The following is a 15,363-nucleotide window of genomic DNA, read 5'->3' on the forward strand; positions in this document are numbered from 1 at the left end:
AGTCAAGAGGATGAGAGGGACAAAATGAACTGGGCTGGTGTGGTATGCAGGGGGTAATGTGCTGTTCATGGGTTGAACATTGGCACATGATGTAGTCTGAGGAAACCAAGGGGTAGTCTATGAGGCTTGGATGCATCACACAAGACAGCTAGGGAATTGATGTAAACAAATAAGGCTGCTGTTCATTTGCTCCTGGCACTACCTAACTAAATGAGATATGGTAAACAGTTAGAAAAATATGTGCATGTGTTTTGACCTATTTGTCTATTTAGGACATTACACATAAGTGTGTTAATGAATATGCTTATAAAATATCTCTGATTCATTGGAATTCCATAAAATGTGTTTTATTTACACTTTCTCCATTTCTTTTTAAAGATGAATCACCTCTCTGCATGATGAGCCATGTTACACTTACCACGGATTACTGTATTTTCTTTATTTGTAGTAGCCTCCTCAACTGGGATCATGGCCATTAAACGAGCAATATCTTCTGCCAGCATCTTGTCTACAGCCTCTAAGAGTCTAGGTTTTAGAGGGTTGAACTTAGTGAAGTCGTGGTGCTGGAGTTGTTCCTGAAGGTAATATGTTGGATTTTGTACATCAAAATACATCATATGATTCTTTAATAGCATATGAAATGTATCATTCTAATTTGTTCCTTCCTCAAGATGACTCTTCTGATCTGATAAATATCAGCGAGTTTTCTTCTTTCAAGTTAAGCATTCCACTCTTGACAGATAAAACTAATGATAGTATTTCACAAAGTCATGAGTTGTACGATCTGGAGAATATATACCAATTATGTTTCCACCTAACATAATGCTTTACATTTTCAAGCATGTACCTCGATGTTCCAGAAAATCAACCAACAATTAGAATTCTAATATGGTTTCAGTACAACAAAAATAACAAACCCACCTGCATTCTCTTGATTTCAGGGAAGTCTCCTGGAGAGATTTGGTGTTCTCTCTGAATCTTTTCATAAGTTGAACTCAAATTCTTGATTAGTTCCTTCTTTTTATTTTCTCGGCCAAACATGGAGGGCATTTCCTTCTTCAACTCTGATATGATATATGCATGAACCTGTAAAGAAAGTTTTCAGTAACATAAATGCATTTAGAGCTAATAATAAAATAAATCATGATGACACTGCATTTACACAAGCAGATGCACATCATTTGAAGTAAGAATGTGGGCCTAAGAAAACATACATCAAATATGAAGCAACAGGAGCCATAAAGGCACAATAATACTGCTCGAGTTTTCTATCAAAGTAAACAGTTGCACAAATAAAGAACATAGTGGAATGCTCATATTTTGTAAATCTTCACCTGTTAAGGTCCAAAACAATCCATTTCCTCACTAAAAAATCTGTGATCCCACCCACATACAGAAACAATAAACTTAACTAAAAGAGTACAATACATTGTACTGTAATTATGAGGCAAGACAGGGGCATGAGTGAAAGTATACGCTGATGAGATTGACAGAAAAAAGAAAGAGTACAGACCACTGGATAAGAGAACAACAGTTCAAAACTGAATAATCTCTGTTTACACAATCAAGGTTAATCACATGTGTAGAAGCATCTCAAAATGACCTTGAGTGATACACTCAGTCACTAGATGGTTTTCACGTTTGGGGTACAATCTTCAAATCTGCAGCTCAGTCAGTGAACAAGATAACTTACTGAGGGTTGTCCGATACTACAGTCCTCTACTCACTTTACAATGAGTAATTTGGCTGAACAGTACACAGTGTTGGGAAGTGTCCAGTTGTTTTTAGAAGAGGCTCAGAGTTTTATCTTAATTTTTCTTATAGAGGATTTACCTACAGATGAATGAATTTTCATGCCTTATAATTCTTATAGCATCTCTGCTCTTGTGTGCATCTTATTTCCATATCCTAACCCATCTAGTATTCCAGCAGAGCATTATCTTTCTATGTAGGTTAGGGATAAAGTCTTCTAGTATCTTCCATGTGCAATCTAACAAGCATCTCTCACACTAAAATTCTATGGTAATCTTATCTTTACATATCCTCGTCAGTCATATGCTACCAGAATCAATGAGGGCACCCAAGGGCCCTTGGCCAATTTCTAGCTTTGAAAGTTCTCCAGCTACAAACAATGATGTTAATGATGTGCAACACTCAGTCATGAGAACACTATCACTTTTGAGTTGTGTCACCAATGGTCTTGCTCCTCTTATTCTTGAAGATTTCAATAATCATTATTCTCAATAAATTCTTCCATTCTATTCTCTAATGATAAGATCATCCAACAATATCAATCTTGACCTTCAATGCAATTCTCTAATGTTACCATCAGTTTTGTAGCTATCAATCTAGAGGTCTACAGCTAAGATATCTGAGGTAGACAAAAGTTTGTAATAACCATGATTTTACCGTAATGGGAGACTTCATCATCCCCGTGTCAAAGGCGGAGAAGCTCTGTCTTGTAGCTCCAGGTGTGGATTGGATTAAACTTACTTAACACACCTAATGCACTTCATTTACTTTAAAGAACTGAGCCCTGAAAATCTAGGGGGTCCTAAAGACAGAGGTTTTATCAAAAAAAATATTGTCTATCAATTAATAGGAAATATCAAGTTAAAGAAAAACAAAAAATATCATTCATGAACCTTATTTGTTGTTGCATAGACATTCAAATCCAGCACACACACCAAGCTCATAATTTTTTCATAATTAAAGGCAAACCAACTGTGAGAGCCATGTTAATATTAAACATACCTAATGGTACGGTACACACTGATATCATTCTAAAGCAACAGGTTCAGAAATCATCACAAACAAAATTACAGACTGCAGTCATGTCTTACTTTAGCAAGGCGGGCACGTTTAATAAGATCATTCAGCTTCCTCAATGCTGCATTCCGAGGCAAAGATTGCAGATCTGCAAAAAGATCTTGCTCCTCTGCCTCAAACAATCTGAAAATAGAAAAATTCAGGATGTAGTCTAGATGAAAAATTGTGCTTTCACATTGTATGCATTCCTTCCAACATCACATTCACAGCACAGTAGGTCACAAAGAATATTCTCTTATTGTCCATGAGATCACTCAGCTCCCTTGAAGTAACACAACTGTACAGTGACTTTATAATCTCCCTAAACAAGGCATCTAATTATCTATTGGCTATGCTCAAAATGATTGCTCAACAATCATCGAAGTGGACTTTAAAATCACACAAGTTATGCAGCTGCCTACTACTTGCACCTAAAAACACTGTAAAAGTATTCATACGAGTGACTGAAATGAATGCTCTATCTCTCTCTCTCTCTCTGAGAAAAATGAAATAAAATATGGTCTCATGCCAAGCAGACTGTAAATTTAACTTCCAACAGACCTCGCATTTAATGATTTGCTAATCTACTAAAGCACATATAAATGCTGATTACATTGAATAGTTCCTGCACGTGAAATTGTGAATATGTTCATAATGTAATGAATAATTACATTAATGAGCACCTAACCTTGTTAAACGATTACAAAAGGGGACTCGTAAATAAAGTATTCAAAACTGGTAACTTTTGAAAAAATTACTAACAAGAAAAGGCTTCGTTTTCCAGAGAAAAATCGTTTAGATTTTCTTCAAGGGTATGTATAGCAAACGGAAAACTAATATGAATAGTGTACGAATGGTATGTATCACCTGCATACAAAATTGTCCTAAACTGAACACTGCTAAAATGCTTTTCCCCCAATAAGTTGAATGTTCGGCTATGAATGGAGCAAACTTCCATTACACACACACACTCACACATACACACACCCGTAGCACTACCAATCTTTTTTTTTATGGCGTTCCCAAAAAAACATTGACAAAAAGACTAAGAATGTAACGATATCTAAATACAACACATCTTCAGTACAAGATAAAAATACCACTGGCAGGTCATCCTGACATCACCTTCCTTCTCCCTTATGATCAACCATACTTTAGGATTTTCCTTGGCATCTGCACTGCCATCAACGTATGGGAGATTCCCTTACAATTCAGATGCCATCAGCGCCGTTACTATGTGGCTTTCCCCTCCTACAGCAGCCACCATCATCATGCCGACCTCGCCGGTTGCCACGCAGGCAAATTAATTGCTCACACAGGCGTAATGCTGATCAGAGAACTTAAGAGGCTATCTTTATAACTAGAGCCACAGCTGTCCAAATAATTAAGAGATCTTTCTAATGCCTATTATTGGTAAGGTGTTATTCCTGGAAAACATATATGACTAACATATAAACCGACTCTGGCAAGGTTTTTATAGAATCCGTCACGTAATTTTCGAGATAATAATTTTCTAAGACCTATCCTGTACTGTAGAGCAACATGCTAATTACAAGACGAGGTGACCCATTCCTCCTGCCTCCCTCCTCCGTGAAGCGTCACGACACTGAGTCTTTACAAAGCTTTGTTCATCAGGTTGTTTGTTGCTGCTGCAGGTCTATATTTATTGCGTGCTGCGCGAACTGGCTCCTCTAACCACACACCCACACCACCACCTTGCATGAAACTTTAAGTTTTATGAAGATTTCGGTTTTTACCATGATACGTATATTTGCGTGTGTGGACGTGTGTATGTACATGTGTATGGGGGGGGGGGGGTTGGGCCATTTCTTTCGTCTGTTTCCTTGCGCTACCTCGCAAACGCGGGAGACAGCGACAAAGTATAAAAAAAAAAAAAAAAAAAAAAAAAAAAAAAACGTTTGCTGGGTCCGTCGAGTAAACTTGGTTCCCTTTACATGACGTTTTCTCTTTTTTTTTTTCCTAGCATCTCTGCTCCCCACTGTTAATCTAACAAGCCATTATCTGTGTATAAAGATTACGGGCTAAACCTTCTCATATCTCCTATTTGTATATCTCTCTAGAGGTCTGCGCTCAGAACATAGTTTTTTCAGATAGTTTTTACTCTATCCCAGTAATTAAGACGCTGTGACCAACTGAATGCGGCCGGACCTTTCGATGTCTTTTTTTCTTCTAGTCCAGCAACTAATATCCGACATTTTAACACACCGCGGTAGACAAAAACTCATTTTCCTGTCGCCAGAGAGCGTTACACTTATGACAGAATACAGTAAGAGAGAAAAGGAGAAATATAGAGAGAGCATTAGATGAGGAGGGCACTAGAAAGGTGATGCAACAGCCCTCTGGGCCACCATGGACATTGCACACACACATCTCGCTCACAGTTCAAGACGTAGACGTGCATCTTAATGCGCCTAACAACCTTCATGCCTCAGGCTCAGAGCGACGCGGCCGAGGTGGAGACTTTGAAACTGATACACAAACTTAAAATAACACATCACATGTATGCGCAGTACAGCAGCGCAGTAGATCCGAATATACCCTTCCATCCTTTTTGGTATATATGGCTTAACTATTTCTTGGTGGACATTTATTTATCTATTCATTTTTGCCCTACCGTACTTATATTGATTACCAAGGTCGTCCTTATAACCCGGCCCAGCAAGCTTCATCAAAATACTGTTGACCCGAGATAAAGTTTTTCCACTACATACTTCGGCCTATATCCAAAGATTTTTTTTTTTTTTGAGCGTCATGAAAAGACCTCACTTTGTCAAGCCTGACAAGGTCAAACACGGGGATTTGTCACACAATGTACAACGAAAGATAACAGCCTCGGACAATGGTCCAATATCAAACAAAAAGAGATGCAGTCATGTATGTGCGCGCGAGCGCACTCACTCACACACACACACACACACACACACGTAAAACTCACTCCCCATTACACAAATATTATAGCAATCACATATACACACATACGCCACAGAAAATCATTAAATATAAATCCTCACACATAACAACTTACATATATAAATACATAAATACATAATACATACATACATACAAGCACAATGAATTGAGTGAGAGGAATTATTATTAACAAGGAAATCCTTCATCTGAAGAACAGGAAGTCAGAGAGAGACAGACAGGATAACCACCAAATGAATTTCCTTGGATGACCAGCACAATCAAATTAACACACATCAACTCTCCTGACGTCAAAAGGGAACCAACAGATACGAGGACATGACGGGCCGCTTGGCAAGCGTGAGAGAAGGGACGTGAGGAAGAGTTGCTGTGGATTCGCGGTACAACCTAAGCCAAAAGGAAGGTACATTAGGACAGCTCTGAATATATAATAATAATAATAATAATAATAATAATAATAATAATAATAATAATAATAATAATAATGGTCTGTATGATGGGAAGTGTGTGGCTTTTTAAAAGAAACCAGCGTCCCACGAGTGTAAGGTCACATGACCCTCTCACTGATGCCGTGACCTTCGCCGGGCATCCAAGTTTTCCATTACCCAAGAGGAGTGTGTAACGAGAACAAATGCCACCACAGCTCACGGTCATCCGGAGGGCAGCCCCACACACGAGCTCATCCAACCAACCCGCTCCCTCCCCAGGCTGGACACCCATCACCAGCTTCCCGTACACCACTAATCCATCCATAAATCCCTTCCATCCTTCCCCATCCACCAATAATCCCTCCCTCCCTTTCCCCCGAAATCCTTCCTCCGGTATCCTGTCCTGAAATTCTATCCTACTCTCTCCCCCCGCGTGAGACAGGACAGCGAGCTGGTATGTGTAGTAGGAGGCACGTCTCGCACCGACTCCACTCACGATCACACCCACCCACCCACCCAGCCTCCCTCGGCCCTCATCGCCACAGTGAATCTACTCCCATCCATCACACAGCCCCGCCATCACCACCAAGAAAAAAAAAAAAAGATAGAAAATCCCACGCCCTACACAAGTGCCTATAGAATGTACCAGGATGTGGTGGTTTAAAGATTAGCAGAAGGTCTGCTGGGGGGGTGGGGAACCAACGGCGGCGGCGCTGGAGCCTCCTCTTTTAAACCCCGCCTGACGGAGGAGCAAGACCCGCGCCCTCCCAACACAACAACACCCGACCCTCAGACAACACGAGAGACCACGTGTCAGGTTCTGCGGCCGCCAAATTTCATCACACGAAGAAAAAAAAAAAAGAGAGTTTCTCGTGTCTTTCGTAATATTAATTCAGAAACGCGATGATGATAGGTGTCACAAATAATGTCAGATTACAGCGAACACAATCTTCAGAACGCCTTATATATATATATATATATATATATATATATATATATATATATATATATATATATATATAGAGAGAGAGAGAGAGAGAGAGAGAGAGAGAGAGAGAGAGAGAGAGAGACACGGGAATGGACGAAGGAAGCAAGAATGAATATGTACAAGTGTACATGTGTATGTCTATATATGTTGAAATGTATATGTATGTATGTATGCGTGTACGGGCGTTGATGTGTATACATGTGTACGTAGGTGGGTTAGACCATTCCTGTTTCCTTGCGCTACCTCGCTGACGCAGGAGACGGTGATTAAGTACAATCAAATAAATGAAAATATATATAGATAAACAGATATAGATACATATACGGTACAATTGACTGAGGGAAGAGACTTACAGAAATCCATTACAGTAGGACAAGTTGACCATAGTCAAATGTGATAAAAGAAAACATTCCGGGCTGAGATTATTGGTAAATTATAAGTTATAATAATGGAGTTATAATAATCTGGAGAGGAATGAAAAAAAAGTAACGGGTCGAGGCCAACTTTACGATTTTTGAGCGAAGACGGTACGACACTTTGAGCACGACGGTACGACCCCTTTAAGCACGTTGGTACGACGATCCTTTGGGTACGACATTACGACCCTATTATGAGCACGGCGGTACGACCCTTGGATATGATTGGCCCGGCCTTTTCGACCTGACCTTTACGGGGTAGTTGGGTCAAAGAGGCCAGGTCCAACTTACAACAAAAAAAAAATACTAATAATAATGATAATGATAATAATTTTTAGTTGACCTCGCAGCCTCGTCCTTCGCTGTGTACACGGAGCACTGACATGTATCAGCTGACGGGCGGCGACTTTGTGGGTAACCACACCACAAGCTCGCTAAGAATCACCAGACGAAGATCAAACACCCCCAGAGAAACATTCAGCGAATAACAACCCCCAGAGAGACATTCCACGCATAAAAAAAAACCTGCAACACCCCATACTGACATTTTGGTAGCAACATCCCCAGAGAGCCTAAGCAACACCCCCAGAGAGCCTAAGAGCAACACCCCAAGATAGAGATTCTCCAAGCAGCAATTTATTTTGCACGATTTCCAGACGCCACTTCAACAGCTTTACAGCTAAAACACCCGTGCCTAAATAAAGCTATACTAAGCTTAGGTTCCCCTAAAATAAGCTAGGCTAGGCTAGGCAAGGCTTAGGATCATCTAAATTAGGCTAGGCTAGGGTTAAGTTCGCCAGAGTTAGGCTAGGCTCCGGATCGCCTAACTTACGCTAAGCTACGCTTCGGATCGTCTACATTAAGCTAAGCTAGGCTTAGGATCGCCTAAATTAGGCTAGGTTAGGCTTAGGGTCAACTTAGCTCAACAGATGACCCTAACGTACCCAAAACATACCATACCACATTTACATTAGATCACAACCCAAATTTCACAAGGTATCATAACCTAGTTCTTCAGATTGCACAAAAGCCTTCCAAAGCCCATGCCTGACCGGACGCAACACACCCTCCCTCCCTCAACCCTTCCCGATCTATTACCCCCCATCCCCCATTGCTATCTTCTCCCCTTCCCCACTCACCATTTCTTTTTTCTTACACCACCGCACTCCCTTCATGCTTACAACCCCCCACTTAAAATCCCTTTCCCCAGTACAGATACTACATCTCAATGATCAACCTTGTCTTTCTTGCACCCAAACCCCACTCGAATTACTGTCACCTCCACCCATACCTCCCCACCACAACCATCCTAGCGACACACTCCCAACCCCAACAACAACGCCATCACCCCAGCTACACCCCACCACCGCCCTGGCAAAGCCCCACCACCCCTAGCTACACCCCTATCACCACCCTAGCTACACCCCTATCACCACCCCAGCAACACCCCCATCACCAACACCCTAGTTGCATCACCACCACCACCTTCCCTCCTTAGCTACACACTCTAACACCACCCCACTAACGAACGCTCCCCACCCCATCCCCCACTCCTCCCCTTCGCACTCAGTAACCCCTCCGAAACCAAATGTCACATCTGTAACGCTGGCTACGTCTGTTCATGTCACTTCTCGTAGTCTTCCTGTCTCTTAACCTTCTCCCTCTCTCGCATATTTTCCCGTCTTTGACAATCAGTCTTAGTCTTCGTCCGTACATCTGTCTGTATGCCTTATGCCTGTATAGAGAGAGGCACCATCTGGAGCGAGGCATTACGTCATAGGGGGGAGGGGGAGAGAGGAGGAGGAATGACCTTCCCTTCGTGGTACCCGGCCTGGCCTAGACTAGCCTAGCAGAGCCAGCCGGCTGGCCAGCCAGCCAACCACCACCCGCCCTACAGCAGGAGCAAGTCACCAGAACCCAGCTGTGTGTACATGATCCTCTCTCTCTCTCTCTCTCTCTCTCTCTCTCTCTCTCTCTGAAAACCTTGGCAACAACAATCTCTTTAAAAGTATTTCACTATCGCAGATCTCCTAAGCTGCTACCAAAGAGCCATCTACGGTATGATTATTATAATAATTATTCCAGTGATTATATCAATCATTACCATCATCACTATCAGCTTTTCATTATCATAATTACGATCATTATTGTCATCATAATCATTCCAGTGATTACATTAATCATTACCATCATCACCATCAACTTTTCATTATCGTAATTACCATATGACCATTATAACTGACAAATGTTCGTTATCATATTGTCATGATCACTATCAAATTTCCGTTATGTCATTATCAATATTCGCATGTGGTAGAAGTACTTGAAAGCATTTCTACACAACTGCTTCTCACGCCTTAGCCAGGGCCACCCGTGCTACGGGCCTCCACTGCACACACACATCCACTCTCTTCAAATGACTTGTATAATCCCATGTGACCAAGACAACGAATCGTCACTCCCGCTTCTGAGTCCTTACATCCCGCTGTCTTCCTCCCCTCTAGAAATTCTGAGACGTAAACATGACCTGCTACTTTTTGGGGAAATATTGAAAAAAAAATAAATAAAATAATCCCACTTTACCAGAAGTACTACTACTACTACTACTATAACCTGTAGCTTGTACACCGTATGACCGTAGGGAACTACTTCTGTCGTAATGCATTATTAAACATCATCAAAGATACGACACGATACTGCAGTATGAATCGTGTCTTTGTTGACCAACGCTAAGCATAACTATTCATTTGTCTCAAGGGAAGAAATGGCTAAATTAAGGCCCGTCAGGAATAACCCGGCTCATGTCGTACTTTCCTTGGAACTAATTCGTCTGTTCAACGTGTTATCTCTCTCACACACAAGTCACGGAAATTTTCACAAACCACAACTTAAAAAAGCGCCTACCCTTAAGCCTTTCTCGGTAACTAAATTGAATCCCAAGCAAACCTAATTGGAACTCTTACAGTATTCTGAAATCCACTCCTCCTGTAAGAAAAATTTTCCTATGAGAAATATGAGAATCATGAAGTCAAGAGGGGAGAGGTATTTTGTGGAATCGATCAATATCATGGTACGTTATGACCCACATTAATCATACAGTGTTGAGCGTAGGCGAGATCAATACTTGTGTACTGGATAGATAGATGACCCACTCTTAACTCCAGAAAACCAGAGCACTTTCAACGCACCGCATCAAGATACCGCTAACCACTGCCTTAACCCCATATGGTACTATACAATTACTTAGTTGAAGTAATAGTAGTATAATAGTAATAGTAGTAGTATCAGCGGTAGTCGTAGTATAGTAGAAGAATAGTAGCTGTAGTAGTAGTATTACTGTAACTAGTAGTAGCAGCAGTATAAGTGTAACAGTAGTAGTAGTAGTAAAACTAATAGCAGTAGTAGTAGTAGTAAAACTAATAGCAGTAGTAATAGTATAACGGTAACGGTAGTAGTAGTATAACAGTAATAGTAGTAGTAAAAGTATAACACTGACAGTAGTAGGAGTAATAATGTAACAGTAATAGTAGTAGTAGTATAACGGTAATAGTAGTAGTAATAATGTAACAGTAGTAGTAGTAGTAGTAGGGTATAACGGTAACAGTAGTAGTAGTAGTAATGTAACAGTAGTAGTAGTAGTAGTAGTAGTAGTAGTAGTAGTAGTAATGGTAACAGAAGTAAAAGCAGTAGTAGCTTCGTCCTTGAGCTCGTTTAAAACCATTGGCCGGCGACGTGCACACGAGGCACCACAAGCTGCTGATGCAACACCGCCTTTATCACGTCCTAAATGAGATTAACACGCAACAATCACATTGGAACAGTTGGACGAGGCTGAGGTCTAGGGCCATCATATAGGCGCTGGTTCTCATGCAGTTCTCAAGCACCACCACCAACCTCAGCCCAACCCCCGAGGCAGACTGACGACTCTCTCTCTCTCTCTCTCTCTCTCTCTCTCTCTCTCTCTCTCTCTCTCTCTCTCTCTCTCCCCGAACCCCGAGACTTGACTCAATTCGTAACCTAACCCCCCCAAGACTCGACAAATAACTTTCACACCCCTTAAACTCCGAGGATGATGGACGACTCAAAACCATCCTCCCCGTCGCATTCCCGACTAGGAACGACGAGGGTTTTTTTTATACGCTACAAGTGAAAGAAAGAAAATCACGGCGACGACGTGCAAGCGATGCAAAACAAACAAATATAAAGCGGGGAGGGAGCGGGAGAATCTGCCTGGCGCCACAGGTATAGAAAACGGGCGCCATAGTCGGTGAGGGCGATTGGTTCAATAAGTATTACCCTCGGTCGTCGTCGCCCGGCTCATGACGACATCGGGCCACAGATATAAGGCACGGGACGTCTGTCTGTGTACTGCTGACCCGCGCTAAATGTCAGCGGGTCGTATTATGGTCATCAGTCAGGCGAAGGGGAGGAGGAGGAGGAGGAGGAGGAGGAGGAGGAGGAGGAGGAGGACTGTTGGATATCCAGTTCTCCGTATCGATGGCTGCCATTTTAATCTCCCTTTCTTTTTACACGTTCCAGGTCGTATCTAACTGTGATTTTGTTCCTGGACAATGCCAAAAACGTACACACAAATAAAAGATGGTGCTCCACGAGTCTTTAAACTCCCTCCTCGTACTTTAACAAAGAGGTTAAGACTCGTACTGAGATATATTGGAACCAGCCATACCTATCGACAATAGATGTTTAAACCCAAAAGTATATACATACAATACACAATTCCCATGACTGTCTGCGAGTTCTTCATAGACCAAAGATGCTGCTGACCTGAAAAGTTTCACCCCCGACCCTCTCTAGAACGTTGAACACACACACACACACACACACACGCACACCAGATCTACGTGCACTTGACGCCTCCCAGTGCGAAAGAGCGAGAGACCTCGATCCCAAACCGCATTGGTTCGTCTCACGTTACCCCGCGTCTACCCCGCAGGCTTGGAAAGAAAACGTGACCAAATTTCTGGCGGGGTTAATTGCTATCATGAAAATCAATTGTAGTCATCCACCCCACCCCCATATCTCCCTTCCCCAGCAATAGTTTCTATACAACCTCCTCCCCACAGACTGGCTGGGAAGCAATCACTCATCTATTTGGGGGATGAAGCAATTTGTAACATGTTACACAACACACACACCCGTATGAAAGCTCCACAACACTACTACAGATCCACACGGGAAGCCCTGTGCCAAATATGGCACCCCTAGCGCACACACCCGACCTTGTGCCAGTTATGGCACACCCGAGAACAGGCTGACATTGACAAAAGAGCCCGTGTCATGCGTAGTCCTGGCGAATCTTTAAACACACAAACTCCACCCCATACCTACCTAAAAGCATACATCTACAACCTCCCCTTAACTCCATTCCGCACCCCCAGATAAAATACCATAACCCCCTATCTTCCCCCATTCTCCATAAATAATATTAAACCTCACAACCCCTCAGACAATATCTATTCCACAATCCTCCCCACCCCCCCAGAGAATACGTAACCTCACAAACCCCTACTCCCACAACAATTAAGTCAACAAACGATTCCCACTCCAAGACAATACTGTTAACATCTTTCCAAACTATATATATAACCTCACAACCTTTACCTTAGGCAAAAATTACCACTCCTCTTCCCTTCGCTCCAGACAAATAGTTAATTCAGTACCTTAAAACGAAACCCCCCTTCCTCACACAGTAAGTGACCAGACAGCCTTTTCCCAACACGACAACCATTACCTCACCACCTCCCCCAAAACAAAATCTCCTTCTCCCCAAACAATACACAATCCCTCCCCAGAAGTCCTTACCCCTACAACCCTTTCCCCAGATAATAAGTAACCCCACGACCTCCTCTACCAAACCCAGGAAGTCCCACAACCCCAGCTTCTGTGAATAAACGTTCTCAAAACCACATATTTCCCCATAACTTAAAAAGAAATATTCTTATCCTAAACTTAAAATAAACATTAAAACAAAAAGCTATTTTAATCACATAATGAATAAAATAAAACTTCCATCATCTACTCAAGGCTTAACAAAAAAAAAAAAGTCGCTTTTAAAATAGATAAAAAGGACAAAAAAAAAAATAACACCCAAGTTGATTAATACCGCATCGTTATAACCTGCAAATCAAGGACACACTTGACAGAAAAGCGAAACAAAAAGACTGATGGCATACTACAGTAAGCATTATACTGTACGAAGGATATCCGAATATAAAACCAAGCTGGCTAATATCACAGCGAACGACAATACCATAAAGTGATGTAAGAAGTACCACAATGGCCCATGTCGTCTCAGCTAACATAAACAATTGCCAGCGTCGTCTTAGCTAACAAAAACAATTGCCCGTGTCGTCTCAGCTAACATAAACAACTGCCCGTGTCGTCTCAGCAAACATAAAGAAAAAAAAATATTATGAGAATTAATTGCCCAGTTGATGATTTCTGCTTAAAACAAAGATACTGATCAAAACTGGTATGTACTTACTTATGAATCTATCTATCTGTGTGTGTGTGTGTGTGTGTTAACAAATGCGACCTACACGTTCCTTTATATACAAAATTTCAAGTTCCTCGAAACAAAGAGCTATATTATTCTTCATCTCTCTTGACAATAATAATATGTTTGGCAGTGCAGAGAGGATACACTACTGGCACCATCAAGCAAAGAAACACATGATGAGCGCTTCGTGCTCACCGCCCCCCCCCCCCCCCCCCTGCCAAAATCTGAAAATAATATATGGCTAAGATCTCTCTCTCTCTCTCTCTCTCTCTCTCTCTCTCTCTCTCTCTCTCTCTCTCTCTCTGGTTATTTTGCCATTTAGTGCATTTACTTCCTGACCTTTCGATCATGCACAGTTAACGTTCGAATGTCGGAACCCCATTCCAGTAAGTTTGTCATAATAATAATAATAATAATAATAATAATAATAATAATAATAATAATAACAATAATAACCACTACATCGAAATGGTATTGCCACTTACATTAAATTGATTGGGAGGAAGAGGCAGAAAAACGAAAATAGGAAAATCCGGTCTTAAAAGCCAGGCGATTTACAGTCGAAATCCCTCTTACCTATGAAAGACCCATCTAATACCCGCTGGCAACCGAGTATTTATAACCTAAATCCAACCAGCATTGACGTGGAGAGGTGGTGGCGGGGAACCGTGTGTTGGTGTCGCTGTTTGTGTGGGGGGAGGAAGGGCGGCGGCGGAGGTGGCTCCACCGGACAGACACGCCGGCCGGCCGGCCAGCCGCCCTCCCGCCCAGTGACATCGTCGTCTGCTTGTTTACAATTTCGAGCAGTTGGCGCGAGGCTAAAAAAAATCATGTACTTGTCGCGAGGCTACAATAAATACCACGTTACCCGTGTCTTCTTTATTTCGAGTACAACATCGGAAATTTGGGTAGAGGTCTCTGTTCTAGAGCGAAGATTTGGTGAGGATTTCATAGTTTCTGTTGATTTCAGGCGAGTTTTGCATCTACTTTCCAGTTAACCCGGTGTTCTAAATAGCCATTCCTAACTATCATTTTACCTATTATCGCTCCCGATCACGTGAGTTCCTCCGTTCTAAATCACTCCTCTCAAAAGGCAAGGAGTTCGCTGATAGGAGTTTTCTCCAAATCCATGTCATATCGAAGTTACCTTTAGAAATCATAAAAAAAAAACCAGTTTAATAGCTAAAATAACCATAAGGAACTCTCATCATTCTGCTTAGGTTACTATACGTTACAGTATATATATATATATAT

General features: G+C 41.8%; 1 protein-coding gene across 2 annotated transcripts in view; it reads right to left on the bottom strand.

Moving 5' to 3' along the window:
* Positions 1–15,363, bottom strand: part of LOC139749780 (EH domain-containing protein 3-like) — a 103,541-nt gene that overhangs the window by 9,882 nt on the left and 78,296 nt on the right. For both annotated transcript variants that reach the window (XM_071664018.1, XM_071664017.1), the window contains exons 2-4: positions 2,844–2,952; positions 922–1,086; positions 419–575 (exon numbers count right to left, since the gene is read on the bottom strand). In XM_071664018.1, the coding sequence (XP_071520119.1) occupies positions 419–575; positions 922–1,086; positions 2,844–2,952 (431 nt within the window). The remainder of the gene's footprint in view (positions 1–418; positions 576–921; positions 1,087–2,843; positions 2,953–15,363) is intronic.

This window comes from Panulirus ornatus, chromosome 8, assembly GCF_036320965.1.
Source record: "Panulirus ornatus isolate Po-2019 chromosome 8, ASM3632096v1, whole genome shotgun sequence".
NCBI classification, from domain to species: domain Eukaryota; kingdom Metazoa; phylum Arthropoda; class Malacostraca; order Decapoda; family Palinuridae; genus Panulirus; species Panulirus ornatus.